This window comes from Corvus hawaiiensis, chromosome 13 (assembly GCF_020740725.1).
Source record: "Corvus hawaiiensis isolate bCorHaw1 chromosome 13, bCorHaw1.pri.cur, whole genome shotgun sequence".
In the NCBI taxonomy this organism is placed as follows: domain Eukaryota; kingdom Metazoa; phylum Chordata; class Aves; order Passeriformes; family Corvidae; genus Corvus; species Corvus hawaiiensis.
Genome location: NC_063225.1, coordinates 3,705,245 through 3,732,657, shown reverse-complemented (window position 1 = coordinate 3,732,657; position 27,413 = coordinate 3,705,245). Strand labels below are relative to the sequence as shown.

The 27,413-nt window shown below is 40.6% G+C and overlaps 1 protein-coding gene across 3 annotated transcripts in view; it reads right to left on the bottom strand.

The window, feature by feature from the left end:
* The window catches only part of ADAMTSL3 (ADAMTS like 3), a 174,311-nt gene extending 154,406 nt beyond the window's left edge, over nucleotides 1–19,905 (bottom strand). Inside the window, exons 1-2 of one of the 3 annotated variants that reach the window (XM_048318254.1) lie at nucleotides 19,757–19,905; nucleotides 17,687–17,778 (exon numbers count right to left, since the gene is read on the bottom strand). In XM_048318254.1, the coding sequence (XP_048174211.1) occupies nucleotides 17,687–17,767 (81 nt within the window). In that variant the 5' untranslated portion in view covers nucleotides 17,768–17,778; nucleotides 19,757–19,905. Of the gene's footprint in view, nucleotides 1–17,686; nucleotides 17,779–19,019; nucleotides 19,127–19,756 lie in introns of those variants that run through there. The other 2 variants (XM_048318255.1, XM_048318252.1) reach the window with 2 other exon arrangements.
* Between the last annotated feature and the right edge of the window lie 7,508 nt (nucleotides 19,906–27,413).

The window sequence follows — 27,413 nt, the reverse complement described above, 5'->3', positions numbered from 1 at the left end:
CACCAAGAACTCAAATAATATTTCTCAGCAGGAAAACACATCTTTGGCACAACTCTTTTGAAGATAAAATAGCCCAAACTCAAGTAGGAGAACCCAAAGGGCATGCAACTAAGCAACTTGGACAGATCAGGAAGATAGAAAGCTTCTGATAATCAGTATCTACCATCAGAAAGATTCTCAATGACCAAATAGGCCTGTAAGGACCACAGGAGAGCTTAGGCTAACACTGCTCTTCAGCCACCTTTCTCAGCTGAGCACTGAGAGTGCCTGCTACCATCTTGTCAACATTTCTCTAAAGAGGGGCTGGGGAGGGGGGGGTATCCCTAAATTCTACTTACAGAAGACAGACCACCCTGAATAAGAGTGTAAATAGTCAAAATAGTTCTCCTCCCTGTTACCTCTAGCTGACAAAACCTCTCTCACCTGGAAGAAACCAGACTGTAGAGAAATGCCCCAGCCAGATGTTCACTCCCAGCTCACTCAGGATTTCCAACAGCTCAGCACACGAATGCATTTAACACATGGTGAGGAAAACGTGATTTTTCCACTGTTAGTTTTCCACTACTTCTGATAATTTTAGTGATATTAACCCAGTTCTTTGTCTACTCTTCTTTCTCCACTGCAATAAGTCCCTTTGCAGGGTTTATGGACTGAGCAGTCTTACACATTGAGTTGGTCAGGCACATTTTCACAATAAGGAAGCAGTTAAATGGTCACGGTTCTGCTGTAGGAATGTTGGTTTAAGGTTATTAATAAGGCACATGAGGTGAATGCCTTTCAGCCAAGCGCCCTCCACGTGTGCACACCTGTTTCAGCACGACTTTAAAGAGAAATTCCCGAAAGAAACTGTTCGTGGCACGCAGCCTCTAAGTCTCAAATGCATTTCTGCAAATATTCTAGAGGTTTAAAGCTTTTTGTGCTTTACTGGTGTCAGGAATTCTGATACACCAACAATGAGGCAAAGCATGCAACTTCACAGTAAGCCATTTTTCCCTAAGAAATTACTTTTGTCTTATCATTCATCTGCCACTTTGAGATTATTGACAGTAACTTCCAGTACCATCATTCCCACCTGAGGTGCTGCTGCTGAAATGGTTTCCCAGACTGAGGTCCACTGTTCAAACACCACAACTCGCTCTCCAAGCACTCTAATTCAGCTACCTTTAAACCTCAGCTTAACTATTCCCTCAATCCAGTGATGCCAGTCTTGATATTTATCATCCATCCATTTTTCAGTTTCCTCTCACTTTCTGCAGGGGAGAAAGGGTGGTTGTTCAAGTGTATTTCATCATTCTCTCTTGCCAGTGAAAGCATCTCAAGCAGGGCAAAATTTTAACTGTGCATTGCACTGAGCCAGACACACTATCCAGCATTAAAAATTAAACACTAACTAAACAAAGGTTCAATAACTGAACAAAAAGCAAATAGTGCAACTGTGTAAGAGGACATACCATTAATCTGAAGATTGTTCCCTTCCTGGTCACAACTCATTTGCCAGCATTAACTGACAGCATTTCACATGTACACTCACTAATAAGCCACTACTTAGATTACTCTGCTTTAGCAGCAAACCCCAGAGCAATTAAAAGCTCACATGACAGGCACTGCAGGCATCTGTTCACTGACAACTGTTAAGACTAATGGTCATTAGTTTAATGACTCATTTTTGTTCTTCTATACAATGTGTACAGTAATGTTGGAGGACTGATATGGTGAAGGAGAAAGGGCTCTTACTGAGGTGAGAAAAGATAAACACAGGCCCTGCTGCTGGAAAGAATGAAATAAATCCTCTGAATGAACCAGAATTGCTGAAATGTTAAAAGACACAGCTGAGCCAGTCAGACATAAAATGAAAATAGAAACTGCTAATTCAGAACAGGGTGCCTGTTCTAATCAGGATAGTTTCAATACTACAACTTGGTCACCCATCTTCCACGTCCAGCAAAGAAATTTCATTAAGCAACTTTAAAATTATCCAGGTGATTACAGAACAGCATTCAATGAACAAAAAAAAAGGATAAAAAATGGACAGCACTTAGGAACATCTGTAATTCAAAGGCAAGACATTGTCTAGAGTTTTGGAATTTAAAAATGTATGATGCCCTATTAAAGGCTCTGCATTTTCTTTAAATATTTTAAGCACCAGGTGTCTTTCTTGCGACTGATCTCATTACATAGCATTTTTAGTCTTCTAATGGTCATGATTTCAAATGCAGCAAGTAGCAAGTATAAGTGAGTGAAACAGTTATCACAGAAGGAACACAGAAAGATGGGCCACGTGGTTGTATTCCTACTCACTCATCTTGTATTCTCATCCGAGCAGCTGAGTGAATTGCTTCACTCTGTGTGCGCTGCTCTGGGAACTTGGCCCCCACATCCACAATCCATGATTTGCCAATTCATACCACCTGCATTCTGAGGGAACGGAAGACCTTCCTGTGGAGGAATATCTTCCCATCCTGTGTGGGTGTACAGAAGCAGATGTGTACGTACAATGGATAGTTCCCAGGACAGACAAGCTGAGACATGTCATAAGTCATGCACTGCTTTCCAATTGTGATTATCTTTCTACAGGAAATTTAACAGAATAATTTTACTCCACAATATCATGCTGGATTTACGATGGCATAGCAGATGGATAGTAGGAATAAATGGTCTTGTCTCCTTCTCTTTAGCAGCAGTTTGAAGAAGCTGACTAGAGGAGGTGATAACTTTTCAGCAGGTACCAAGTTCCTGGCATTTCATTGAATCCACCAGCAGCTGAAACTTAGAGATCCACAGCTGAACACAAAGCAGAGACTGTAGTTAAGCTACTGAAAAACCCTCCTGCTTTGACCAGTAAAGGCTGTGGAGGAACTGACTTATTGTTACTGCTGGTACAATCAAATCTCTTCACACATCTGCCTTGCAGGCAAAATGAGCCACCAGCTCTAAGTGTCATGGACATCCTTTAGAAGGCGAGTCCTTCAGCCTCTCCTGCTCCAGCCAAGTGGAAAACACCACTATTTTTCTCAGAAGTAGGATGACTACTAAGGAAAAGCTTTTCGAAGGCAGTTTTTATATACTGAATTCGAAAAGAGTACACATAATCTTGTTCCTTTCCCTTTGACCTTGCCTTTGAAAAACTGTCATGCCTCTTGTAGGACATGGGATACTCTGCTCACTACTTCTAAAGCCAGCAAGGGGAAGGGGGAATGTGGAGTCCCCAGTACATGCCTCATGTCTAACCAGTGGTGCAAGATCATCCACTCTTATATCTAGCAGCTGCTCTTTTACCACTACCATTTGCACTTAAGGTTAAACAGAATTCTCGACAGCACAGTTTAATTTTGAAGATTTACAGAGGGGCACTATTCCTACAGAATATTTTTCAACTATTCCTGAGCACTTTTGGAAGGATCTGTGGCAATAACCTCCCCTGAATTTTCTTATCCGCAGTCAGCTCTTAGTTTGCCAGTACAAGCTAATGTGAGCTCGGAGGCCAACCCTAACAGCTCAGTATCTAAAGCTTTAGCATGGTTCCAGATTCTCATATGTTTGTCTTTAGCATTCTAAGACTTTTCAAAATACAGACAGAATCCAAGAACAATGGACTGTGCAAAGGGAGGGAAATAAATTCATCTGCCCTTTTATTTAATTGCAGAAGATTCCTTTTGCCCTATACATCTATGACATCTCAGCCTAAAGACAACCATGACACCAGAAACTACTGAAACTGGAACCTTCGCTGGTGAACTTGCAGTGGTGTGAAATACTGTGATCTTACTGATTCAGTTGATCTATTCTTATCCTGCATAATTATACATTTCTTCACATCCTCTGCTGCTTTGCAAACTGCAAACAATAAGAGTCCCACTGTTAAGCCATGCTGGAGTTATCTGTGGCGGTATTCCTCTTTTCATTTGCACTTTTTACAGGCCTGGTTTCCTCTGCACCCTACACAGAGTAAAATGCTATTATAAGAAGCCTAAACAGCATCCATTTTAAATAACAAGATCCAAATTTAATCTTAACCTGTGTATTTCTCTGCAAGATTGGCTGTACTTGGAATTATCAGTCCAGAACATCTCTATTTCATAGCCCAGTCCTTTTGGCCAAGAAAGATGTTCTTTTATCATGATTATAGTGAAAAAGCCAATTTGCTGGCCTGACTTAGGCTGTAATTATTCTGTGTCTTTACACAACCTTTTTATAGTTCCTGGTGGAAAGGCAGAAGGAAATCCTACACATTGCACAAGGGCTAAAATTTTCTGTCCTCTTGCAGAAAACCATTCAAAAATGACTCAGTGAGACTTATCCCTTCCCTATATGATTTTTCTTTCCTAGAGTTAAGATAATGCATGCAGCAATTTCCCTCATTTTGAGTTATTCCAGCTTTAATAACAAAGGTACTGACTGCAAATTGTCCTATAAAAAAATGCAACCAATTTCCCCCCAAAAAAGCCTGATTACCTACTTATATAAAACCCTCAAAGAAGCAGATACACACTTTAAAAGGAAGTATGGGACAATAATTAAATCTCCCAGTCAAAAGTTCTATGCCAAGAAGATTTAATATGGTCTCTAAATCTCAAAATAGACCAAGACTCTTCATTTCTGCCATTTACAGACACAGAATCATTCCTATTTTTATTACCTAAAAGCCATTAGAATCCAAACCAGTGCCTACTCTAAATCAGTGTGCTCTGTACTACTACTTCCTGGGAGGCTGGGGGTCAAAGACATGTAGGAAAGGGAGCGTCTCCCTCCCAGTTCTTTACAAGGTATAGAAATTACATTTTTTAAAAAAAATCTAGTAATGTAACAGGAAACCTTGTGCTCAACTCCTCAGGTCTACTGTGAGCGGACAAATAGAAAATCAGGGCACCCCACTTAAATAAATAATCCACCTACTGCTACTAATTGTATCTTCATCTTCTCATGCAGATGAAAAACAGACAATTTGTACTATTTTCAGAATAATATTCAAGGAACAGAGGAAATGTACAGCACATTTTAAATAAAGTCAAAATACAGAAACCAAGTTCAACTTCAGATGAGAAAAGTTTTAAAGAAATTAAAGTTAATAGAATAAACCCTTCCCTGTAAATCTCTTCTTACAATTTCCTTTAGTTAAGGATAACAACATATTGGATTTAAGTCCATACATAACATATCAAATGCTTTTTTTTTTTTTTACAGAGGATCTATTCATAGCAGCTTGTATCTGCAACACATGCAGCAAATTATACTATTAAACACTTAATCCCAATAAAGTTTAAATTTCACCCCTAACAATAAAGCTTGTACAGTTCTTGCCATCCTTGAAATCAGATTCTAGAAATAAACAATAAAAGTCACAGGTAGGTATCGTGACAATTAATAGTTGAATATTTGAGATATATCTGAAGTACAGCTGTTTATGGGGAAATGTTCTGACGAAATATTAAGAATAATCATTAAATTTTTTGCAGTTGGCAAATAAAAAAATAAAGTAAACATTACCAAGATGTAGGAAAATAACAGCTAGGTGAGAGCCTTGCCATTCAGCTTACATGACTCTGAAAAACACAAGCTCTTATGTGCCCTTCACAGCAGCCAGCACTGATCCCACTGAGAGGCCCCTGCAGCTCCAGAGCCTTGGGGAAGAGCTGAGTACCCCACCCACAAATCCACAGAGGGAAAAATCCCTTCTGCAGCAGAGATCCTCTGGTGCTGACAGCCCATGGAAACTGCACTGGCTAGGGCAGCCCTCCAGCAAGAGGAATGGACACAGATGAGCCACACCAGCATCTTAAAAGCTGAATAGAACAAGTATCAAGGAACAGAACTTGACAAGTTTCAACACAAATACCTGCACAGAGTAATGCATTTCTGAAAGCAAGATCCATTAGAATCAAGAATGTCCTGAGAAATCGAGATCTTATTTCTATTCAGGTGCTCCATATATTATTTCTGACCTAAATGATATTAATCATGGAGCTCTGAACAGGATTTTTTTCTAAGCTACTTTATTCCAAGAGTCAATTCCAACACAAAAGAGATCCTGAAACAGGCCCCTGTTTTACAAAACCAATCATGCCACTGCAAGCCCCAGAGCAGGTATTCAGCCTAGCAAAATGCATCACGCTTCAACATGAATCATTCCTCATTTTTATCAATCGACCCATATCCTTATTTAGCTGTGAAAAAAGCTCTGATTGTGTCTAATTTGTCAACTAAAAGTAGTGCTGGGGTAAATCATTGTTTTATGCAGCAGCCCTTTAACTCGTATGTAGGGCAGATTCCATCAGGAACCTGCAGCTGTCTAAAACTTAATTCAGACTAAAACTCAACTAAAGACAATCTCAGTTTGCCTGAGACTTCATTAGTGCAATCACATATGCTACACATGCAGGTATTTCCACACAGCATGCACACAGGAACAAAGTTTAACATTTCAGCAGTGGACTGAGATATTGCACAGCACCACTGAAGAAGAAAGTTACATTTTTCTGGGATTGTTAAATGCTCCTTGTGAGAAAATGGGATAACTTTTCTCTGGAGGCAAAGGCATAGACTGTTTAACAGGTACTAGGTACTTCGGATTTCACTAAAAGACACAGATGTAATTTCTCACAATACAGATGTCTAACTCTTTCAAATCGATCCAAGACACTGAAAAAAAGAATTGGGTCCTTCATCACAAGAACAGGTTAATGGAACTGGGCCTGTCTCCTGTCAGCTGGGGAATCCCATTATTAAAGTCAATAAATTGCTTCAGTAACATGGAATAAATACATGAAGGTGTTCACAGCAGTCTGATTTTGGGAAGAGCTGGGGAAGAACTAACAGGTGCAAGGATGTTGCAGTCAGAAAACTCTTTCTCAGGAGACTGGATAGAGTTGATGACATGGGAAACTTGGGTTGCCAACTTTCTACAGTGTATAACTCTGGGAAAATTAATTGGATTATGAAGGTCGAAGAGAGAAGCCAGCACGTTATTGAAAGATAATCTAATTGAATTTTGCCAATTTTATCTGAATGATTACTCTCCAGATGAAGAGCTAGTGCCACTTTTTCTTTGCTGCTAGTCTTTTTTCTTCACTTCTCAGCTCCCTTCCTTCACAGACCCATCGGGAACTAAGAAATCAGATTCATGGAAATTTCCCACAACCAAAGGGTTGGTTTTGTGCAGCCAGCTAAGTTTTCTCCACACTTACTGCAGCTTTTCTTGAGAGAAAAGCCAAACTCAGCATCCTTACTCTCAGAGTAAGGCATTCTCAAACAGAGTAAGACACGTTTGAGTGGTAACAGTGGAACCTAAAGGTTGGCTTTGACTATTCTGATGTACAATAATGTACATTACTGGTTAATGTTTGCATAACTCATTCACATTTTCTGCCAGAGGAATCTTACTCCATGAGTTAAATTTTATTCATAGCTCAAGCCTACATTCAAAATAAGACTGGGCTATTATGGAAGCAAAGACATAAAAATTGAAAACTCCCTTTGAAACACATGCTTTCCAGTAAGTGCAGCTAGCAAAATGCAAAACACGGTCAACATTCCTACACCATGATGTCAATTTTCATATGCACAGACAAAATGCTGCTAACATGTAGAAATCAGCTCTGTCTTCCTCACTGGTGGTGAGCTCGTGTCTCCCTCTCTTCACTCTCAGAACTGTACCATGCAGCAGGAGAGTGCAACCCCTCAAAAGGTTCAGAGACATCTTCTGAATATAATAATTCTGGCAAAAAGCCACATTGATCTTTAAAAAGTGAGTTTCCATGTTCTGTTTCAGTTCTCCTGAAAAACAATGCACGTGCTCTAAGGACCAGTTTTGATGTTTCCCTCTACTGCAGTTCAGAGGAATTCCTGCCAGCAGGGATGGACTGTAACCCCTGATAAAAAGGTCTTCAGTGACACACAAAGTAAAAAAGTGACATGCAAAAAAATGGAATGCACTTCAACTTTTGCAAAGTTTATAAGCAACAGGAAAATTATCTTTATTAAATCTACTTTTTCTTTTTTTTTTTCCCAGAGAGACAAATACAGTCATTTTTCAAGAAAACAGCTGCAGGCAACACTTTAAATGCCATCTGTCCTTAGCAGTTCTATGATGAAGAGATGGACTGATTCACACAACACAACAGGAAATATGATAGCCAGCTATTTAGCACTAATTAAATTCAGCCTCAGTTTGCTTCCTATAGGCAGGTATTACTCCAGAAAAACTCCCACTGATGTCTCAGGCAAAGTGCCTGCAGACTTCACTTGGTACTCAAGTGCAGAATGTTGTACTGTTGAAGCAGAAAGCCTGAATTTTACAGAATAAGGTCTCACTTGTGGCACAGCAACCTCATGAAGGATCTTGTGCCTCTGGAGTACAAGAGCTCTCATACTATCACTGATTTAAAGTGAGCTTTTGGCAGACAAGGCATGATGAGATACTCAACAGTACAGCTGAAGAGGACTAGGTCTTTTCTTCAGTGCTCTTAAGGATTGGCCTTAACATTTGAAATAGTGAAAAAGAAAGTTTACAATTCCTACATTTCCCCCATTTCTAAATAGTGGCATTTATGTGACACATTACAGATGGCTTACAGAGGTCTAAATTCAGCAAGAAAAATAAGCAATTACAAACACATACATCATTGATGTCTGCTAAGGACATAATTCAAGCAAGTTCAAAAGATCAGAACAAAACGCACATGTTTTGTTATCCCAACTAAGGCCCTTCTCAAGATGGTTATCTACAGGAAGAAATTTTCTCCAAGAAAAGCTTAGTGTTCTGAGAACATCTCTGTTTCCCTTGGAGAAACCATGCAAGTTGGGGGTTTTTAAATTAACATTTTATTATTAATTTTCATTTATGAGTTAAACAAAATTTTCCCTTTCATTGTCACACTGCATAAGGGAAAAGCTTTAAAAGGTTGAGTGTTAAGAACAGGTGATGCTAACAGGATATTGGAAAGGCCCATGAGACTTACAACATTAAGTAAAGTGTATTTGCCCACTGACCTAATTGCTTACTAATTTTCAAATCTATTCCCACCAGATAACTAACAGCATTTTAAGCCCAACTCCTGGCATTAAAAGTACATTTATAGCTCCCTCCTAGCAGAAGATAAACAGCTGCATGGTAAAACCCCCTACACTGAGATAGCATTCTGGAGATTTTCCTTATAGTTTTAACAAACCTATTGTGTTCCAAATTTAACTGAAAGACGGAGGAAAAGGAAACGGGAAAAGCATTTGGGTGTGCAGCTTCACACTGAGGGGAAGGCAAGTGCTCTCTCGTGCAGGGAAAATATCTGGAATATTTGTGTTTTACAGGACTAATCACATCATGAAAGTGGAACTTAAGCCATATTTAGTAAAACATCAGAAGCTATTTCTCTGTTTATCTTCCTCAAGGAAATACTAGTGTTTGTTTAAAAACAAGCAGCTATTCCAGCAATTAAGCCTGAATTTCCTTGCATACTTTAAAAATCATTCTAAAATTCTAGCATTTGAAAATATACCAGAAGCATCCTAAAAGTTTTTTCATGAAAAAAATTAATAACAATATAAAAATAAAAAAATATTTCAGGCAGACACAAAAAAGCTCTGAATGTAGGCACCCATTTAGGTTTAGAGCAAGTTCTTACGTCCAGGACAATCCTCCAGATACTCCTGGAGTTTGGAGAATGCATTTCTTTGTTAATTTTTAAATTGTGAGTCATAACTGACGGTACATCTAGAATTGGTTCTAGCTCAATGATCCTCAAGTGTAGCCCCAAGAAACACCAAAATGACCTAAAAAACAGCTGAACTGGTTCAGACCAAGGAACAATGCAGTCTATCAGCTTCCAACAGCAGCCAACAACTGGACCCAAAAAGCATGTCCAGAGCAAGAATGTTGCAATCCTTTCCTGGCCTCACTCTTCCCAGCCTGCTGGGGTTCATCTGTATAGTGTTATGGAGTGGATCTTCCCTGAAATCCATGTAACCTTCTATTCAAAAAGTATGGGAAGGAGTGCCAAATACCATTACATGGAAGAAAGCCACCTTTAATTGTTTCAATCTCCCTGTAGCAGTTTTACTTAAAGGCACTCAGTTCTTACACTGAAAGAAAGAAGTTACCAGCTGATTTCCTGCCTAACCTTTCCCCCCCCATTCATAAAGGGATCTGAACTGTATACAGTGCACAGCACAGGCAAACCAGGAATTCATACAGTGAAAGGATGAAACTCTTTGCTTTGTCTTACACCTTCCTTTCGTGTAATTTCCTAACGTTCAATCAAGATTGTTAACTGCTGTTCTATGAAAAGACTTACCTGAGAGTCACCAGTCTAGAGGAAACATGTAATTTGTTAGTCACATAAAGCACCTTATATTTATATAAATAAAGTTATAAAATCAGGGGACAAAACCAGAGCCTGTTCAAGCAGTCTCATCAGTTAGTGGCTTTAGCAAAATCCCCGACATAGCATACAGCACACACAGCCCATCTCTCCAGGGACAGATGTATTCTCCGTCCTGCTTTCAAAAGAAATGTTGATGAGATCAGCTGAAAGAATCCATAATATGTCACATGTACCTGGCAGTTTACAACTAGGATATCACCTAGCAAGCAGACAATACTGAAGACACTACCGTGCTATTGGGTTTTTCAGCCAACATCCATGTTACTCAACCAGGGAACAGTTTAAAAGTATTTGAAGACCCCAGAAAACAAAACACCAAATGAGTAATGAGACCTTGAAAACATCTAATAAGAGAAGACTCTCAGGAGAGGAAGCCAAATCATATATTAGCATATTTCATTTGTTATATGTCTACAGATGTTCAGCCTTCTGCTTCCACTGCTACACCACAAGAGGCTGCAGTAGCTCAGAAAGCAAAGAAAATGTCCATCAGAAGAGGCAAATCTGAAATTATCGGAACCAGAACCCATCCTTTCCCATTTCTCCATCCCAGCAGATGGCCTCAAACAGCCACGTATACGAGCAGGGAAATTGCAACAAAACCAGGGGGGTTGGAGTTAGTTAATTTCTTGCTGAATCAGCCAGCTGGGAATAAAGCCAGTTCCTGCAATCTTCTCAGAGCTTCAGCAAGGTGCAGGCCAGGAAACACTTATTGCCAGAGACTGAGAAAACATAATGCCTCACTCTTCACATTCTGTAGCAGTGCAGGTGTGTCCATGCCCATCTTTTTTCTATGATTCTAAAAGGCAGGAGATCGGGCAGCTAAAACTCTCCTTTTTACACCTTGATTTACTATGCAGTGAGCCTCTACAGGTCCTTTCACGCATACACACTGTAAATGTTACCCTGCTTTGCTTGCATGCACTAACAGGATGCATCCTGTAAATTTTAAGCAGCTTCAATTTTTGGCAAAGCACCTGATGACAGAAAAAAACGCCATTACATAAACACAGAAATACATGATTCTACATATAAACAAAATTTCCACTTATTTAATGCTACAAATCAGCCTCATTAACCAGTTGGGACCTCCCACCAGGACACCAATGACAACAGTTAGCATACAACAACAATCTAGTAACTGCAATCATAAATGCTGTTTTAATATTATTTCACAATTTTGTCGAGCTGCCTTGCATTCACTGTGTTTCTAGTGCATCCAGAAGCATGACAAACTGACAATTCTTGGAAACCACATTTCTCAAAACAGACTGAAAATACTGTTTCCATTTTCCCTCCATAATGATGTTAAATCTAATAAATACAAAATTAGAAACAGAAATAACATTGTTGCTAAACACTTTATGTAATATGCTGCCTGGAAGGGATTTATTAGGCCAAGTTCTCAAAAACTGCCCTCCCTTTATAAACATGTGACAGTTGTACTTGCACTTCTTAAATATTATCAAATATGCACTCAAATACTAGTACCTACACACCAGAAACCTATTATTTCAAAAGAATTTTAAGGGTGGAAGTTCTGGTTTAATCAGCTAAATATGATGAAAAATACTTAGCCAGAGTTTTCAGAAGTGCCTAAGGCACCTAATGCCTGGCTCCCATTAGATTAATTGAAATTTACCTTGTTTTGAAAAATCCAGCTAAGCACTTAACCAATGCAATTGAGTACTTAACAGTGTTTGCATTTAACGTCTCAAGTCTTACTGAAAGTCATCAAAACAAAGACTCCACAAACCCTTCTGAAAATCCTTCTCTATCTGTCATCATCCAAAAGGGAGCTCACAGAACTGTCCTTCCTCCTACAAGCTGGAGTGAGGGCATTTTGAAAATCTGACCCTTAAATGCAAGAGCACTTGACAGATTACAGCCTTCAGCTAATATCAAGTGCTCCCCTTATGGGGAGGAAAGGTATGTGCATGATGTCAAAACCTAAAGGAGTTATTGTCTATCACTGACAATAAAGTGAGTGCACAGAGCATATCAGAACTGCAGTGCTGTACAGCTCCCATGTGGGTCTCAGTAGCCTCTCCAGAGTTGCCATGGCTATATCCAATGTCCTTTCCGGAATGTTGTGCTCACTGTCAAACTGTACTTCAAAAACAAACCCATTCTTTCGCCATGCACAAACTGGCTCTGTTTTGCAGAGATTTTGCCTAATAAGAATTACACTGGAATTGTTCAAATGTGATGGTGTTGGACTGTTCACAGCCACAAAATTACCATCAGTATTATCAGCTGCATAAAACTGTGATGACACACAGACTTGACTAAAGTACAACATTTGCACAATATGATATACCTTGGAGAGACTTACAGTACAAACAACTATAGAGGCACAATTAAGACTCTGTTCCTAGTATCACTGAAATTAATATACTTTACTACTTCATTGCAAGCCACATTAGAGCTCCTGGGGATTCAGGTGAGCATGCAGAACCGTTTAAAGAAAAGCTTCAAGTCCAAAAACCGAAGGTAAAGACAAATATGTGAACCCTACAGGCTCTAGAAGTAACAGCAAATAAAGAGGACTCAGATTTTAAAATGTATATACTTTTGAAGCAAAATGCATTCTTTTGGATGGCTAAATCTTGAATTTTGGATGAAAAGTAAGAGCTTTAATATCAGTACAACAAATCATGTACATTTTGTGTGATGCAATGGCAGGAACAGAATTTGGTAAGGAATATGAAGGACCCAGCTGCACAAAGCAGACCTGAATGAGTAATTATCAGTGACTAAGCATTCCAGTATCTTCTGAAACCAAAGATCATCCTAGAGCCATTCCTTCATTTCTTGACTACTCTTTCAAGAGAAATTAGAAGCCACTGGCAGTTGTTAGATATTATTCCTGTTCTTAAGGCTTCTCTAAATGTGCCAGAATCTTGGATAGCTGGTCTTGGAAACAACAATTTGCAGCTCTACATACAACTGATCTGAGAATTTCTGTCCAACTTTCAGTGTAACTTCATGAGAAATTATCATAGTAACAAATAACTTGGAGAGTAAAGGGATGCCTTCATTGATGACATCTGTACTCTTGGTCACCTCCCATAGCTGACTTTAATTTTTTATGACTACATTTTAAAAAGTATTCATACATAGTTTGTGTCTCAAGTCACAAGACACATGCATCAATTTTTCAGGCAATTCCACTCTTGGATTGTAAACTGAGGGTAACAGCAGTTCAGATTCTATGAGCACTGGCTGAGCAATCATTACCAGTCATAAATTTAAAGCACGTTCAGAAACTTAAACATAAGTTTTCTGGTAATGCAGTCACTGAGTTGCAACCTTGTCAATAGCAATGAATATTTTAAATCAGAATACTTGCACACAGTTTCAGATGTGTTATTTGTCTTTAGAAGCAGCAACTCAATCTTCACACTAAGAATGAAACCACAGGCCTTTTGAGGCTGATGGCAAAACTCCAGATGGGTGCAGAATTGCCACCTGCCTACAGAAACAGAAAACTGCTTCAGATTTAACTCAGGACTTGCCAATCTCATCCTGATATTTCTGATCAAGGTTACTGGAGACTTAAGGATGTGGTAGGGCACGTAGCTCATAATGTATTTTCTGGACATCAGTGAGCAATACATTCAGTGACTGTAAAACAATAATCCAAAGGTTTTCCATGAAGATGGTCTCCAAGTCCACTAGGTCTTATAATGGACATCAGATTTTTGGCCTTGCAAAGCTCAGCCTTAAAGACATTTACTACGTTGGTAGTTTTTGGCAGATTGGTTATGGCAGAATCATTTTGAAGACAATAATGTTTTCAGCATGTATATCCTGCATTTCCAAAATATCACAGATAGTTAGAAAAGACCATAATACAGGCAGGAATTGCAGGAACATAAATCATGGAAGCAACCAACAATTTATTGAATGAATATATGACCTATGAAACTTTCCCTTCCACAGAAACCAAGACCTAATGCTTCTTAAATATCCAGACATGGTGTCTTTGCTGTTATTCCCTCTGCACACATTACCAAAGCCATGGTCTTTGGAGACAAAATGTACTGACTTGTAGAGGGTTTCATTTGGATTGTAGGAACCTACAAAAATATCAGCATATTCCTGATTTGAAAACAACATACCAGAGAATAAATCTAAAATGAATCCATGTGTAAAATTCTTGATATATATTTGCCCATACAAATCTGCTAGCCATCATTTCTTCCTGCCAGTAATCCATTAGTAAGACCATAAAGATATACAGTCCTGCATACATTTCATAACAAATTTAACAGCATCTAGCTGAATAGTGTAATAAAATACCATCAACAAGGTTAAGAAAGATTGGTTACCAGGCTGAACATCCTGCCTTTTCAATTACCAATATGAAACAACATGCACTCAAGAGATCACTTCAGAATAGCAGAACTGGACTTGGACACTTCTACTTTGTTAGCTTAACCATCCCCTAAAATCTGTGGAATTAATAGCTCTCCTGCTACAATGTGAGGAGAAATTAGGAGCCTTTTACACAATATTTAACAATAAATTCAAGTCTAGGGATATAGTTAACATTCCCAAATACATATAATCTGTAGACTACAGTAACTTCTTTGAATAGAGTCATCATTTAAATCTTCAGAAACAATTAATTATTCCATGTTGCTGCTATCATTTGATAGAGGAGTATCTTTTTTGTTTTCAAGAAAAACATACAAATTTGCTTGTATTACCACTGGCTTTAGACTAATGCAGTTCCATTAATTTCGTTTATACTGGCACATAGGAGAAAAGGTCACCTCTATACTTGGCCAAGGCTTACCCATAAGTGATCTCTTCCTGAGTGATTTATGTCTCTGCTCTTGGTCACAGAGCAGATTTACCAATCAGGCAGCTCAGCAATGCTCAGGGGTAAACTGTTCCCTGGGTTGTCCTAGGAAACCTAATTTACTAGTTTTATTTGCTACTAGTATAGCTACTAATTTGCCACTGACAAAATAATTTTGTCAAATTTGAGACACAGCCATATCTGCAAGGGCAGAGATAATTTTGGAGCCCAGCTAAACACCACACTGCTTGCTACCATTCTGTGAAGAATCAGAAGGGACCCCTATAACCAAAGTTAAGTTCCATTGCTTCTCAGGAACAGCTACCTCTTTTTCACAACTTCTCATGTTAAAGTTTTCTTTGCATTACATTCATACCACATTCCCACCACATTCTTTTTAAATGGTCATTATTTTATTCTGTACCTGCCTCAAGCAGGATGAAATTAATCAATTGCACATAAGTGATATGACATAGACTTGTGACCTTGCCCAGCATCCAATTGTTTCTAATTGATTAGCTCCAGACATAAGCACTTTAATAGCCAAAAACAACAGAAGTAGAAGTTACTGTACAATATTAGGGTAAAATGGCTGTGTGTGGTCCGTACAGTATGGCCCCAAGCAACCAATTAAAGAATTAATGGTTATTGGATACCAAAAATGTTATGTTAAATAATATAAAATATCTTTAATGTGCCTAAATTTGTGATAAAACACCTAAACCTTAGGAGCAAAAAGGCCGCCTACAAGATTGGGGTTAAGTGCTAATGACTCAAATATGCCAAACAGATTACAGTATTTTAAAGGACAATCAAGACCATAAAATTTGACCTGGATTGAAATGTTCATAAAGCTATTCACAATAGCCAATTGATTACTACAATGTGTTTGGGTTGTTTTTATTATAAAGAGACAAGTGAAGCTATGCCAAACCATTCGTGGAGAAGAGGAAACTATGCCACTACTGGTTCCAGCTCTGCAATAAGAATAACATGAAAGAAAAAATACAAGAAAAATACTGTAAAGGCAAAAAAATGGTCCCTTCATAACCAAAAGGCCCAAAAACGAAATTGACATTTCCCTTCTCCGAGCTTCTATTCTCTTCTTGAACAGAACTATTAAGGGAACTTCATAAACTATTTTCTGAGTGTTTTATAGGGCTGGTTATTACAGCACCACTCAACTGCTTGCACACAAAAATACAAGCTGAACAGGCACAGCAAATCTGTAACATTTTTGTCCTTGCACAAGAAACATGCAGGCAAAAAGCAGATCCCACTGTGGCCCTGTCTGCTCAGACATGCATTGAATGCACTGTGTTTTACTGCACAGTTAATACAGAGGTGAATTTTTTCTTTAATGGCAAGTTCTTTACTCAAGTAACCAGTGTACTGGTTAGCTGCAACCATAATCCACAGAGAGGAGGTGTTCATCATCTGCCAAATCACTCACAGCACACAGAGCACTCAGCTGTGCTACTAAGGATGCCTTGGAGCCCCATTACCACCACCTCGAACCTCAAAGTCCACCCTAAATTGATCACAGCTTACTCAGCTGTCTAGTGCAGCCTCCTCAGTTCTTCATACTCCTTCAGACTTCACTTTTGCCTGCTGTACTGTTCTTCAATTCAAAATTCATCAGGATGTATGTTTGTATACTGCGCAGCACACCACGCTCCATTTTTCCACATTGCAATAGCACAAACAGCGCAACACACCAACACTGATTTTATTTAAAGACTTCACTTTTTTGTTGAAAACTACTGCAGTGCTTCAAAAAAAGTTTCCTATTTATTTTTTAAAAAATAAAACTCGGTTTATTTAGCCATCCTTTTCTAAGGATTTCTGGATTTGTGTATATTTAAGACTGAAGAATCCTTGAAACATTTTGTGCTGTGGGAACTATCCGTATGGAGAATGACATACTATAACAACATCTCTGCGGCACGCCAGCACACCATATTTCTTGAAATACTCACTTCTTGGAACTGATTAGGCTCATGTGTCAGGCAATAGATCAGATGGCATCTATGGTTTTTCCTCCGTGGTTCCTGCATTCACTGAACACTTGGAGCAAAGACCTTTCTGGGCCACCTTCCCTGCCTTCCCACTTCCAAATGCTTTAGATGTTTCTACCCAGGTATTTCTATAACGTTTGTCCCTTACAGTACACCTTAACATTTATCAGGTGCTTGAACTCCCAGGAGCAAAGAACAGCTGTGCTGCCTAGAAAGACCCATGGCATTACACATCTGGCAAGATCTCCCTTTGGTCACCACCCTTTGGTAAAGTCAGGTACAACATACTGAGCAAGAGAGAGAATGTTCACTTCCCACACTGATGTCTTTGAAGGTTTGGTGAAAGGAAAATCTTCTCATTGGGAGCCTTTTAATTACAGTGCAGCCCCTTCAGCAGTTTTCTATTTAAAAACAGCCATGCAAAGTGTGCAGCAATATCACCTGAGAGGACCAGGAACGACAACAGCAACAAGTTCATTACCTACCTGTAGATGAGCACAGAGAGCAAAAGCAAGCCAAGTGATCTCCCAGGAGAGCCCAGTGGCTTTGGAGCTGGCCATCCTCATGCCTTGGGGCTCTGCTGAGAGAAATTGTTTCAAGTTACAAACAAAATCAAGTGGGCTCCGCCAGAATTTCAATGACTAAAGCAAACTGGGCCGGCTGCTGGAAGCAGTGCAATGCAAACACTGGAAAGCTGTGCTGGCCAGAGCAGCAGGCGTGCAGCGCATGCCATGAGCACAGCCTGCAGGGTGAGGCAGCTCCAATTAGGGAACAGAAAAGGACCAAAACGAGAGGTTTGGGGAAGCTGGCAATAGGGGACAAGCTTGATTATCTCCTGAATGTAGGAGAATTTATCAAGTTGGGAATCCCTCCATCTTGATCTCTAGAATGTAAAATCCAAGGAGCATAGAATTTCTTGATGTACTTTCCAGCACTTTCACCCACTCAAAGATGAGAGCCCAGCCCTGGGATTTCAGCAGTCATTTGCACTGCCTTTGAAAACTCTGATCATAACAGCTCAGAGACTAAACAATCAGGGCTTAATCAGAGTACAGAAAAAAAAAAAAGAAAAAGACATCAATTTAGTGATCATCAAAATTACAAAGCCAACACGGACTTGCCAATTTAAAATTGCCAAAAAAACCCCATCATGTAATAACACTACTAATTCTGTTAATTCCTTGTGTCAACGCACCTTATTAGACCATACTTTACAAGAGTGATCTCAAAACCCTGCAAGTTTCATGCACCCCCAACACACACACAAACAGCCCTCCCTCCCCTCAGCCACCACCCCACAAGTGAGCCAAGCCCCACAGTATATGCAAAATACTCCTTCAAATAAAGTACTCCTTTCTAAAAAATCAGGCATCCCAAAGGAAAACCATCTATCCAAACAGTTCTTGCACCTGTCAACTGAACATAATTAAGATTCCTTACAGAAAGAAGCATTTTATTCTCTCCCTCCAAAAACATCCTGGAGTTCCCCTCCCTCCCAAAATCTTTAGCGCTCCTGGATGCTTTTGTCATTCAAAAGTATCAACTCTGCAATAAAAGAAGACTTCTTATTTCCCCCCCCCCCCCCTTGTCCAGGCATTGCCGAGAAACCCAAGTGGCCAAACACACCGGGCTCCGGTATTTCCCAGGTGCGGGTGCCTGGCCTGAGTACCGGACAAGCACCAGCGCTCCGTGCCCCGCCAGAGCCTCCCCTAGAGCGACCCTCGCCCAGCACCGCTGCCGCCCCCCGCTCCGCCCTCTCCGGGCAGAGGGCCGGGGGCTGCCCTGCCCTGCCCCGGGGCTGCCGCCGAGCTCACCCACCTGGAGCGGCGCGGCGGGGAGCGCGCAGCGGGGCCGGGAGGGCGGCGGGGAGCGGGCAGGGCACCGCCGGCGCACGGGAGAGCCTCGTCTGTCACGGCACCGGGGATGCAGCATCCTGCCCCGCGAGCGGCGGCCCCTCCCTCACGCCAGGCTCCAGCCCACCGCCGCGCCTCAGCCAAGGTCCTACAGGCTGCTGGCAGCGGGCCGCCCCCGCCCGCCCGCCGCAGCCCGGCCCCGGCCGGAGCCGCCCGGGCGCCTCCACCTGCGGCGCGAGGCCACGGCCCGGCCCGGCCCGGCTCCGCCGCTCGCTCGGCACCCCCCGCGCAGCCTCTGCCTCCCCGGCCAGCAAGAGCGGGCGGGCGGCCAAGCGGGCCCGTCCCCCCCAGCCCCGGCTGCGGAGGCACTGGCGACGCTCCGATGTCGGGGGCCGGGACCCCGGCAGCCCCGGACCGAGTGGTTCGTCTTTCCCCGAGGGGCAAAAGCTACCGTGAAGTCAGCCCCTGCTTCTGATGCGAAGCGGCTTCCAAAACCACAACCATCCTCTGTCTCATCTGCAAGTAACTCTCACAATACAGCTGCAAATCTGCTCGCACCGAGGAGGTCTTCAGTCATGCTGCCCTCTACAATATTTTTAGGTTTCCTACTGTAAATCTGACGAGTATGTCTCGTACGATAGCTTTGCTCTCGTTCTCCCTCTGAGCTTCGAGCTGCTAAACAGGACCGCCAAAACCCTCTACCTTTGCACCACGGCTTCCACTGATGTTCCAAACTTTCGTCGAGTCCGCTAAGAGCAGCACGTAGAGAAAGGGCTCTGATCCCTGCCACTGAAGTTAAAAATATGCTCCAGTGAACTAAACATAACCGATGAAGAGTTTGTTCAAATATGTTGCACTGGAAACTTTTCCAATCTGTTTAGGTTTCTCACCAGCACTGGAAGGCGCCTCCTCTATCGTTAGGAACAGAGTGCCCTCTGCTGAAACCAGCCTGCAGAGCCCGGCACCGGCAGCCCCGAGAGAGCCGCACGCCCGGCCGGGAGCAGCGCTGAGGTTGGCTGCGACCTCGCAGAGACACCTGCGCTGCCCGGGCTGCCTCCTCCGTGCCTCTGGAACTCACGGGCTGCTCTGTCTCAGGTGCGCCCTGACACCTGAGGCAAGCTGCTCCTCCCAGTGTGTACATTATGATAATAGGCTGTGTAACAGGCAAGAGCGCTGCTAAGGATCCGATCCTCTGTTTTTCTAATCCCTCTCAGCTGAAAGTGTATCCACTTTCTGTAAAGCTTGGCTTCCCATCCATTTCAGTTGCCACAGTTACTTAAACAGTCCTTTCACTGTGACATCAGTTATAACCCTATAATTGTTATCTTCCAAAATGGCATACCCATGCAGATAGCATATACTTCAGACTTGATCACAGGTGATTTTAAAGCTAGAATTTAGTCATTAGACCATCTAATGTAGAAAATACATTTTCCTTTCCCAAAACCATGGTGATGAAGCTGACCCTCAAAACCTGCCATCTTAGGAATGTACACAGCTGGCACCATCCTTACTCAGAATATTTCTTCTCTTAAAATTAATATATGCAAGTGCTAGAAACGTGTGTTCATCTGCAATAAATTTGAGTGTAGAAGAATTGTGTACTAGAAAGCAGCCTAGCTGACATCCAATTCAGCAACTCAAGCGAGGCTGCTGTTTACACACACACACACTTAATTCCTCATGTGATCCTGGTCCCGGGTTAGAGATTCTATGTCTGAATTTTTACAGCACATAAGAAAATGGAGATAAGCAGCCACAAGCATTAGCCCCCAGGGAGATTTCAGAAAGCAGCATTACAGTAAACAACACAAGTACCTTGTGGTACCTACCTCGGAAAGTAGAGATCAGGAAGGTCTTACCCCAGCTGCTGAACTTACTTGAGTGTTGTTAATACCATTCTCTCCCACAATTCATGGTCTGTTTTTGTTACACTGAAATCATCCTTTTCGCAAGGGAGATGAGCTCCCAGAAAATAACAGTATTTGGAGCACAAAAACAGCTTTAGCCTACTACCAGAAATTACACAGGGTTTTGGACAGCACTTTCCTATGTGAAAACAGGGCATTTTCCTGTGTGAATCTCATTCTCATTGAATGCTGATTTGTGTTCTCCTTTATCTAATTTAATTTCTTCACCTCAGCCTCACATTATGCTCCTGCCACTTCACTCTTTTCTCTCTAGACTTCCAGTGAATCTGGAAGCTTCGAAATATTGACTCCTGTTGGAGGTCTCCATAACCCCTTCTGCTGAGCCAAGAAAAAACTGAATGACACTCAGGTGTCCAAGCAAGATGTGATTGAAAACAAGCACTTCAAAATTCACAGCACCTGCAGCTCCACAGCAGACTCCTTAGCACACACCCTAAAGTTAAAAGGGCCACAAACTTAGAGGTTCTGTTTGCTTAATTTTCATACCTGGAGAAGTTTGTCAGCAGTTCTGCAAAAAATAACTGACCATTCAAGTTTAAAATAAAACATCATTTTCTAAAGAAATACTTGACTTCCTTTTTGCTTACTCCATCTTGTCCATGTGGATTATAAACTCTTCAAGGCAGAATTTCTGTTCTTTGCCTATTACATTATGTTTGCACATCTCTGGTCCAGTGTCAAGTGCTTTAGATATTACCTTAGTAGCAGTTTTTACCACACAGTCTTTTAATTCCCACTCATGCCACATTAGCCCAGCAGAGTCAGTATACAATTTTTGAATAACAAACTATAGCAAAACTTTTAACACTCAGTTCAGATGTATTTGTCTCTTGCTTTTAGCAAGGTGTTTTTATTCCACACGTGCTTTGTTTTTGCTGGTCTCTAAAATATGCATAACTTAAATTACATTTCAAATGACAACTCTAAAGCCCTTACTGTTCATAAAATTGTGAAATACGGACGTTTGCACTCATAATTTCATTGAGCACATAATGGCAATGGCATCTATCTGTACAGCTGGCACAGGCTCTCATGAGGAAGAAGATTGGAAATATGATGGTCTTATCCTTTGCTTTACACAGACTTAAGTGAAAACCATGTGTCATCACTATCAAACATAACCATGAAATATTTTGTAATTTCTTGATTTATGTCCAATTGTAACAGAAAATTTCAACTTGCACTCAACAGCACAGGCAGAAGTGCCAGAGAAAAAAGATTCTGCAAGATATAGGTGCCAAAGGGCCAAGCTGAAAAAAAATTAAATCTCTGGTCTGGCAAAAAAACCCCTCTGTTAAATCACATGATAACCACCAAATTTCACTCTTTGAATATTAATAGAAAACATTCATATTTAAAAGAGAAACCCCATACTTCTCTATTTAGCTTTGTCCTGAAATGCAGGTAGACATACCACTTCAACAGATTCCACTTTATATATATTATTTCCCTGAAACAAGTTCAGCTAAGGAAATCAGATGATCACGAAGGCCATTCTTTCATCGCAACAAAAGTCTTTACTACTCAAGAGAAAATATGTTTGGCTAAACTACAAACTTAACATCCACTGAAACGGTGCAGAACAACTTTAAGCTCATAAATCAGCATTCTGACTAATGTATAGCAAAATTGGAAGTATCCTGCAGAGGCCCCACACAGAAACTGCGTTTTGGTTCAACATCTCAAAGTTATCAGTAATAGTTCTGCTCCCAACTGATTAATGAAAGCAAAATGTTAAATTTCCTCTAACTAGAGTAATTAAGAACCCTGGCACAGTCTGATCAGTTCTTTGGCCCTGCATTGTATGTGCACAGGGTGCTTGTTTACCCTGAAATAACAAACCCTCCAGGGCAGAGAGCAATCACACACTGTCGCCCTTCACAGGTATGTTATACCCTATAAAGAGTAAAGCCTCTATCAGTATAAAGTTCAGCCCCAGCACCCTGTCTTTCGTTTCTTGGTGTTATGGAACCCATTGCATTCCATGTAGATCCTTGCCCTGGGCTTTGGAACCAGCTCCATCAATATAGTAAGTAGAAAAAAATTCTTGAGGCTTACAGAAAGAAAAACTACTTATGTATAGACCTAAACACCACAGAAGAAAACTACTGTCTTCCTCTCAGTTTGTGTTCAAATGACTCCAGAATTAACCAAAAACAATATATTCAAATGGTCACTATTTCAAGTATTTGAATAAATATTTGTCCCTTCTTGTCTGTCATATTCCTTTGGTGCTTAAGCAAAACAACTTGTGGCTCATTTGCATATTTATGATCCTATACAGTAGGAGCAAAACAAACACCTTCAAATGGCACAAACTTACTTTTTGTTCTAGTTCACAGCCTTAACTGAAATGTTAGAGTCAACGTTTTGAGATAAACTTACAACACACTTACATGATCATTTTGTGGGTTTCCAAAATATACTCTCAAAAAGATTTAGGTGATTATGTTGGGCATAATTAGAAATTATGGATTTGTATAGATAAAGGTTGAATGCAGATAAAGCAAAATGAAAAATTCATTGCAGAGGTAAAATAGTTTCAGTTTATCTACACGTAGCTATGTGTTAACAGATATTCTTTCTAGCTTGCAAAACAACATAACCCCACTGAGACTATGGATATGGCATATTGGATTCTTGAACTCATCTGCCATTTTCTTCTCATGCAACAGTGACAATGACCTGTTGTCCTCATTCTGGGATGGCACTCACTTCTGTGATTGTTAAAAATAAAATGTTATCGAGTGCTATGTGAAAGAGGCAACATTTGGTGAATTAACAGGGGCTCTGAGGAAATCAATTCTATTGCAAGTCATGAGCAACAAAGGTCAGCAGGACCTGCCCTCTCTGTAATGGCTCACTGGGGAAGAGCAAGAGCAAAGTAGGTGGACTGTGTGTGACAAGATGAGTCACTACATGTGACATGTCACTACATGAGCATCCACCAAGATGGAAATGGAAGAGAACATAAGCAGCAAACAGGGAGAAGGAATCAAAATTTAAAAAGTTGGAAGAAATGCATGATACATCATTGAGATGAATACTAGTGACACACACAGTGAGGTTATGAAGAGAGGATGAATGCACACTCCACCATGCACCTTCACACAGCAAGCCAGGTGCTGGGCACAGCAATACCAATATGCATAGCAACAGCTGCTGTGTTTGTAGCTGAGAGCAGAATTTGGGCACTGGCAGCTGGAAACCAGGACAGCCTAAGCCAGAGACTTGCCCAGTGTCACCTACAAAATACTATTATCTAGTGTATTTTCTACATTTCATATTCTACTAAACAAAATCTGTTATTTACGTTTGCATCTCGTAAGGCCACAAATAGATTAATTTTTTCCTCTGTTACCAACTTATAGAAGGAACTATCTGCTGTTCCAAAGCAGACAAAAGCCACTATAAGCCAACTGACTTGTACTGCTTAATTTAACCAGGCAAATAGAGGCATAAGCTGCAGTACTGCAGAGGAGGGTCATTTGTGCAGTGACATGTTCTGCAAAGGCCTTTCCCATCTCTGTGTACTACCACCAATGACACAGAAACTGCCCTTTAACCTTTCTGGTGGGTGAACTCTAATTTTCTCATGGAGAAGTACCTAGTCTGGTACTGTGGCAACCATTATCAGGCCAACAGAACTCAATTTGTCCTCCTTAGCTCTGGTTGTGTGTGAGTCACTAACAGCTATCTGTAAAAAGGCTGCTTAGGAAGGTGTTTATTGATACATTCCAATGCCTCAGAGTAATATAGTTTGAAACAATATTACTGCTATGTATAGTGACTCCTCAAAGTGTTACACTGCCCAGTGATACCTTAATTTACTTCCAATGGGTATTTAGAAAGAGACCCTCAGGATTTACGCAGCAGATTAACATCCAGCAAAAACCACTAAATTGCTACAAAACTTTCTGTTGTTTATGCTGATTCTGCATCTATGCCTATGTTTGTCAGCAAAAAAAATGTCACAATAGCCAAGCCTGACTGCTTACTATATACAGACTCAACTGCATTTAACCCTTGAAAAGTAAACGTGAATTCAAGCATTTTGTATTGGGTCACCAAAAAAAAAAAAAAAAAAAGTCTAGAAATTTCACTCACCTAAGTATTTAGCAGTCATTGCTCTAACAAACTGTCATCCAAGGAGTGGTGAAGTCCAGTTGTTTCCCAATGGACAGAAAGCCCAGTTAGGTAGGCAGGAGGGAGGAGACACAAGCTGTGGCCCTGTCCCACTGCTCCTAGGTAAGACACACAGGGGGCTAGAGGGGACAGCCAGGGGTGCAAAGAGCCCTGGCAAAGGTACAGTAACCAGGCTGGTCCAAAGCAAGCCAAAAAATCAGTTCATGAGCCACCAGAGCCCACAGCTCAGCAAACCACAAAGGAGGTTAAAAGAGGGGAATTAGGGCCCAGGGCAGAGCTTAAATGGAGCTCCAGCAGCCCTGGGAAGCAGCGTGGGCAGAAGCCTCAGCTGAGGCTGGTCAAGGTCGTGAAGGCTGTTGGTGCACTGGGAGCCCTGATAACATTTTGGGACCAATAGGGACACATTGCTTACACCTGGCTGCAATTAGTTAGAAGATACCTATGGAAAAGGATAAGGAAATTTTACCTGACTTTTTCCTGTTTTTTATTGTATTACTTCATTGCTGTATTCTTTTTTTCACCTAATTTCACCAACTCAGGATCAAGGGCTCATTAAGATACTTGAAAAAATCCAGGTTTTTTTATGCCAACTTTGTGGCATCTGCTAATAGCTTCTAAATCTCCCATATCTATATTTTACTGTAAAAGGACTATTTGTAGAATAGTTTTTACTGTGATTTAGTCTGGGATATGTACTTTTTCCCACATTTTTTTCCTCCCTATCTCTTAATCCTGGAATATTCTTAGTATCTTTAAACTTGAAACAGTAGGAAAGGATGGCACAAGCTTATCTCTGCAGGAATTCCTCAACTATATTTATGGTCTAAGTAATACAGACTATCAAAGAAGAACTCAGAAAAAAATATCACAAAGAAAAGAATCAGCAACAGACTTCCATTATGCTTTTCTTAAGTTGCCTCCTTCTGTTCTCGCACAGGGAGAGTAGGTAAAGAACACAAAAGATAAAACTAGCTCAGACTATTTTTGGACTATTTCTTTCAGCTGTTTTTGTTTGCATTATTACAAAGCCTTGGCAGGCTAGAAAAATATTCTTAGAATAGCAGATTTCTTGCTTTGTTCTGCATCTGTTCCAAAACCATACAACGTATTTGAACAGCTGGCCAGTAACATGCAATGATCAAGCATGGCAGTGGCATAGGATCACAGTGTTCTTTGTAGAGGACTGAGGTATCAAAGCTGAAAGAAGCCCTCAGATGTACACATCTTGATCTTAGAGGTACATGTTCAGATTTAAACTGTACTTTTTATTTTTCTTGAATTGAGATTTCTATTGGCAATGAAGGACAAACAAGTACTCATTATATCAAAATAAAACACTGGAACAGCTCTGCAGGAAAGAATTTCCTGGTAGTGTTGCTCGGACAAGAACCAGAGGAGCTCAGTCTGGCTCTGTGTCACTCCTATGCTGCACGTAGCTTTAGAATCTTGAAATTATATCCTGGGTTTTTATACAAATGTGTAAAGATGGTCAGAAAAAAAATCTTTGATGTGGATCCATACATTCTTCTATATCCTTCTCTACTCTGTAACTTTGTATCCAGAGGTATAAATGACTTAATTCTAAACTCCCTAGCTAAACTCTTGGGGCCAGCTATGTTGTTCTCCTAGGTTACCTGCCTGTCCACCTATATAAAGAAGCTTGAATTTATGACTACAATCTTCATAAAAATCTGTATTTACATTTAAAGAACTCTAAGATGATGCCAAGATTATTTTTCTGTGTATAATAATAAGCTAAGATCTTAATTGATGTTTCCTGTAACTGCTACAACAAACAGCGTAATTAACAGTTACAGTAATGTTCAGAGATTTTTATGCTCACGCTGAATGAGTTTCCTACAGCATCTGCTCTCAAAAATGTAAGTAAAAAGAATAAATTAATTAGCTGCTGGAGAAAACTGACAACTATCACCATTCACATCACTACTAAAGAAGTGCTGAAGCAACCTTTTTACTAAACACTGATTTTTATTAGATGTAATTAGTGTAAGGCTTTACAGACTGCTTCAAACATTTGTCTTCATGCAGCTTCTCTTTCCACCTCTGTTCGTCCTTTTGCTCACACAACATCAGCTTTTAACCAGAACACTATATAAGTGGGATGGCTGACAGGAAAGCTTAAAAGGCCCACAAAGAGCAGAACAAAAAGGGCTATTTTCATCAGCTGAACAATTTGCAAAAAAAAATCCCGAACACAACAGGCAGAGCACTGACGCAGCAGCATGCTGGAGTGTGAGCATCACTGCAGCTGCCATGCATTT